The 6,000-nt window shown below is 32.0% G+C and overlaps 1 protein-coding gene across 2 annotated transcripts in view; it reads left to right on the top strand.

Moving 5' to 3' along the window:
- The window catches only part of LOC124357030 (ran-binding protein 3-like), an 84,443-nt gene extending 78,882 nt beyond the window's left edge, over positions 1-5,561 (top strand). For both annotated transcript variants that reach the window (XM_046808404.1, XM_046808414.1), the window contains exons 7-11: positions 196-297; positions 682-819; positions 1,436-1,594; positions 2,279-2,374; positions 5,054-5,561. In XM_046808404.1, coding sequence (XP_046664360.1) covers positions 196-297; positions 682-819; positions 1,436-1,594; positions 2,279-2,374; positions 5,054-5,164 — 606 coding nt within the window. In that variant the 3' untranslated portion in view covers positions 5,165-5,561. The remainder of the gene's footprint in view (positions 1-195; positions 298-681; positions 820-1,435; positions 1,595-2,278; positions 2,375-5,053) is intronic.
- Positions 5,562-6,000: the final 439 nt, after the last annotated feature.

Consider the following 6,000-nt stretch of genomic DNA (forward strand, 5'->3'; position numbering starts at 1 on the left):
AATCCTGCTAAAGTGAAATTGTGGAGTCATAGTGCACTATGTAACCTATTTCCTCCTTTCCTAACCTAGGAAAGAGTTTTTGCTATAATTTCCACAGTTATAACCCTTGTAGTTAAGTTATGTAGTTTATTTTTATGTGAACTGATAGTGAAAATTGTTAACATTTTGCAATTAGATTTTCTTGGCTTGTTCTAGAACTCCAGTAACTGTAGCAGTGAAGCTTCTGTTACTAACGGTGTCACCCCAGAAATGCTTTTCACGTCAGTCATACAACGAGAACGGCCTGATATACAATCTGTAAGTTTTACGTCTTTCTGTTTTTAACTATCCAAATAATTTAACATTGTTGTTATATAGAAACTTAACAACATAGGTGTTGAATAATAGATCACGATTCTTACTCAATTTTAAATTTCCAATATACACACACTCCTAATATTATGAGTAAAGATTTCTCATCTTTTTTATTTATTGACTTGATAGCAAAACTGTTTTGTAGCAGTTGCTAGCCTTTAAGTTAAATAGATAATCTGATTTATTCATTTTATAATGTTATTTATGGTTTAATTTAATTTGCTTGATCGTATTTAATTATGTTGATAAAATTTGTGATGTATTGCCATTGTACTAACTGTAAATGCTGATAAAAAAATATTTTAACTACATTCTCTTCTCTTTTAGGAAATGGCAAATGATGAAAGAAAGCGGAAAAGTCTCAGTGAAGCTGCAAGAGAATACGAGGAATCACGAGCTGTAAAAAGAAAGTATGAAGAAGTAACTGTAAAAACTGGAGAAGAAGAAGAGATTAACATCCTCCAGGTAAGCAATATTTACTCAGCTTATTTTTCTACTTTATATAACCCTCCAGTGGTTCATTATACAAATGCTCATGATTCTGCCAATTTAGTAAGATTTGCAAGATCATTTTGTGAATTGTTTAAAAATACTATATTATCCCTTTCGCTGTCAGGCTATTTGTTTACAGCCTCTTTGGATCTTGGCGAGCCTTTGACCAAAAGTTGTGGAGCCAGTTTCATACATTTTGCAGGGTTTTAAATAATCTTTCCTAGGTGCACCAAACTCTCTTGTTATTGCCTTTGACTTGCAAAGCAATTTACATTTTTTTATCATTGATAATGTTAAATAATACATCATAGAATTATCTAGTTCATTGTGACTAAAATTATACACATAAAGGGAGATTAACAATTTACAAAGAATTTTACATATTTTGTTATAAAAGTGTACAAGTAACCCAAGAACAACAGCCTACCAGTTAGAAAGAAACCAGTTGCCGATTTATGACTTTTGTGACTTAATTCCAAGATACTTTCCGCCCTGGAAAGATCATCGTATCAGTTCACACAAAAATTTATTCAGATTAGGACTTTCCAATTGCTTGATTGATAGATAAAACTTTATTGTTTTGTTCCAGATAAATTGTAAATTATTTGCATTCAACAAAGACAAATCCAACTGGGTGGAGAGGGGCAGAGGGACTCTTCGCTTGAATGATCTCTCGGTGGAGAACAGAACCCAGTCCCGGGTGGTGATGAGGGTCTCGGGTAGTCTCAGAGTGGTCCTCAATACTAAGGTAACTTACTTTATAATAAGTACATACATAGACACTTGTGTACTGTAATCATACAGTCTTGAATGTAGATAGGTAGAAATTATATATTTTTTTTTATTTTATACAGTAAAACATACAGGATCTTTAAAAGTCTGAAAACAGCAACATTTTCCCCCATAAATAAAGAAATTTTGCACATTACATCATATCCTAAGGTATTAATATTTTAATGTCACCACAAGCCACCTTTTATGAGGAAGCGATACAAAATCTTGAAGGTTATTTCAAGTAGCGTATATTTTAAATGTCTCTGTGAGGCAAGAGTAACAAATCGTTCTAGATCGGAGTACCGAATTACGTCATATTATTCTAAATACCTTACTTGCATTCAACATCCAACAAACTATAATCAGATTCATGAATAAAATTTTAATCTTCATGAAAACGTTAGGTTGGAAATTAGAGATTATGATCAGTTGTAATTAAAGTTTTTTTTTTAATTCATGTAGTGAAATTTTGAAGATTGATTGCAGCATCGCTAAATAATGACACTGAAATTAAACTCCTGACTGTTTCTATTGATCTTAGACAGAAGAGTCTGTAGTGAGTGTATTAACTGTACACAAGGATTTCCTGAAATGTTTTGTTTTAGAACAAACGCTGTAATCTCTTGCAATATTATTCAGTAATATATTCTTGTTTCAGATATGGGCTGAAATGACTGTCGATAGACCTAGTGATAAGAGTGTGCGGTTAACGGCTCTGGACAGCAGTGGAGAAATTAAGGTTTTCCTGGTCATGGTAAGATCTTAAGTCATATTCATTTTGTCATTTGTTTGATAGTAGAATGATTGCTTTAACAACTAACAACTATAAGGAAATTATATTTACTGCTGAACCTGTATTACATATAAAAGGTCGAATAAATACAACAGAATCCACCTGTCTACCTCCTCTGCGAGGTAAGGCCAGAATAGAAAATGGCAGGATTAACTAAACATAGGCTTTAAATATATTAATAACAGTCCTTTAACCCTCCGAGCGTCCATCATATTTCCCTAAACGTCCACCAGTTTTTTTACTTTTGCAGTCTTTTTTTGCACAATTCATAAAAAAACTTAAGAATGGTTTAAATATAGTGTATTATACATCATCTTTCTTGGAAAGAATCACAGAATATGATTATATAAGAACAGAAATCTTTAAAAAAAATTTCTTTTTGCAACAGCCTTCAGGCTGAAAGGGGAAAAAAATATTTTAGAAAATATTTTTTTTAATATAAAAGTATCTACATGTTATTGTTATATTACCTCTAAACAATTTCATAATAGACAAATTATAGCAAATTTAGTCATGAACACATAAATATACAGGGTTATAGGGTTCTGTGAATATATTCATAATGTTACATCATAATATATTCACAACAACACATTGAACAATCGCGCGAGCCGCGTCCCGCCCGAAATAACAGCTGGTGTAAACTACGTACACTAGCATCTGGTACAGACCAAGAGGTATGCAAAGACCACTAAATGTAAAGAACAATTCACAGGCTTTCGTTATATGTAATTTAGAACAATATTACGCGGGTCGAATTAATTTGATCGGCAAGTGCCCGCCGTCTTAAAACAAGTCGCCCGACGCTCGGAGGGTTTATTTCATAGTATTTGTCTGTTTTGAGGTGTAGAGTATTATTTGTTTAGAAAAATAATAAACCTTTATTTAAATGCAATTAAATTGTAATGTGTTTTTAATCATTTTGAATACAAAGAACGATGTTCTAGCTAACTAAATATTTTGGCTGTATAATGATGGTTGTTAGTAGGGAGGTTCTGAAATATTCTAGAGGAAGGAAGGTTGTGTAGGATGAAAGTTCTCCTCCAGAGGATGGTAGTTTCCATATACCAAGACCAGGAGCTCGAGTTTCAAATCTCTATCAAGTGTTACAGCACAGATGAATGGACAGAAAATAACACAATTTAAGAATTACTTTTCAGGTCCTTATTCAATTTCAATGTACAAGTATAAATTACAAATCAGTTTTTATTGATGAGTAAAGTTAGTACACTTGCTATTACAGAAATATTCAACTAACATTGTAAATAATAGTTGTACCTACTGTATGGTGTGACGTTATTGTTATTGGATGTCAGGGCCACAAATCAAGTGATTCACAAGTGCAGCAGGCATCCCTTTAGATTCGTACGCAGTATTCCGATGTTCAAAATAAACTAGTGCTTTAAAAACACACTATTGTAGGATAACAGGACGCAAATGTGTATTTACAGTCTATGGGTAGAATCCAGTTGCCGCACATTTGCAATGTCCAGTTATAATTTTAGATTGTTTGTTTTAATCCTCCAACTGATAATAAGAAACTCCCAAAATTATACACTGGTTTTTGTTTTTGCGCAGCATATTTTTCAGATATTTTAAAAATATGTGCTTAATGATAAGTTATAAGTGTTATATACCAATTTTTTTTTGTTAAAAACCAGAAACAATTTCAAAATAACAAAAATATGCTCTTACTTGAGTTTTATTTTTTTTTTTTTTTTTTTTTTTTTTTTTTTTTTTTTTTTTTTTTTTTTGTACACAAATATTAAAATGTGTATTGTAAATTTTTTGTTTTTTAAGTTTCATTCCATGTAACTTTCACATGACTTGAGATAGTAAGATACTGTAAATTTACATAATATACACAGTTTTATAGTGAACAAAAGGATTATAATAGATATACACTTATTTACAACATAATACAGTTTTTTTATAAAAAAAATTACAACATAATACAGTTTTTTGATAAAAAATATAAAGTATGTACTACTTTTTTTGGCAGTACGCATCCATATTGGGGTTTGATGAATTCTTTGGGCAAGAGGAATATCAGATAATTATCAATTTTTTTCACAACCCAACTCACATTCCACCGGTTTATAATCATCCAGACTACTTGACAACAAATGTGACAAAGAAATCATCATGCACTTCATTTGCTGATATGTCATGTATATCATTTGAACAACGAGGATTGCCCATTTGGCAACATAACAATAAATACAATTAGCCTACATAATAACATAGCAACAAAGATCATAAAGGCCGTGCAACGCGTTACCAGCTGCATAGTCCATCAGCTGTATGCCGTACGGCATTTGGATTGATACCAGCTGACAATGAGTAATATTACGAATATAAACTATGTGAAATGAATTTGTATTTATAAGTAGAGGATTTGACTGATGCAGGTTATGTTTTTTAACGGTTTTCACGTAATAATAGTGCAAAGTTTACTACGGCTGTGGCGTCTATCAGTTCACAGGCCGTATTGATAAACGTCTCTGCCGTGGGTCATCAGTTGGAGGGTTAAGAATGTGGTAGTGAATGTGTTAGTAGTTATTTTATTATTTTGCTCTTTAGGCAGAATATAGTCATTATAACATTGAATTGTTCATTAAAAACTGTCATTGTTTTTAGGCAGGAGTGAAAGAAATCGACCAACTATTCAAGGCGTTGGACTGGCGAGTCAGCAACCAAAAAAAGTTGGCTGCTGCTTCTGAGAAGAGCACAGAAACAAATGCCAGCTAACTGTTTACCATAGATTACTTAGATGTTGGTTTTTTCCGACATTGTGTCCTTATACTAAGGACTTGTTAGCCATATTCTCTTGGCCTATACTTATGTTGAAATTACAGAGAAAAAATCCATTATTTGTAAAAATACATTTATTTTTATCGACATTAACAGTGGTTTTACGTTTTAACCATTGACTCGGTCATAAGGCAGTTTTTAAGAATTGCTATGCAAGTCAGCGAATATAACATAATATTTATTTAAGTTGTACAATATTTCAAATGGTTACTGATTACGTTATTCTTTTACCTGTATGCTTAATAGTAAAACTATTTATTAAAACCACAAATCATTGGCATTTTTACCTTGTATTCATGGAAAATTAATTTAAGAATAAACGATTTAGATATTCTTTTGTTTATTTGTTTTATACAATAAGTGGTAGTTTAACTCACACCATTACATTCAATCCTAATTATTAAATTCAATAACCAATATACTGTTATATAGTTGTGGTACCTCCACCAGCTCTTATCATATTTAAATAAAACCTGTGGTGTTATGATAGGTAACAAGTGAACACATTTAATTGTGAATGATACTTCATTGTTTATTTGCAAGTTTTCCCTGTTACATGGATTTCGTATCTTAAATGAGTTAGTTATAAAAGGTTTAGAAAGAAGATGAGATACTACTAGGTGCAACTTGCTGCCTAGTAGAGAGACTAGAGACTAAGTTGTCTCTATGAAGTACCAACTGGCTAAACTAAACAAGGTACTGAGAGTGTGCTGTGTGAGAGAGCCAAAGAGAGAGATGGGGTTCTTCTGACCTCTTATTCCCTGCTCTGGGCT

Source organism: Homalodisca vitripennis, chromosome 1 (genome assembly GCF_021130785.1).
Source record: "Homalodisca vitripennis isolate AUS2020 chromosome 1, UT_GWSS_2.1, whole genome shotgun sequence".
Taxonomy (NCBI): Eukaryota; Metazoa; Arthropoda; class Insecta; order Hemiptera; family Cicadellidae; genus Homalodisca; species Homalodisca vitripennis.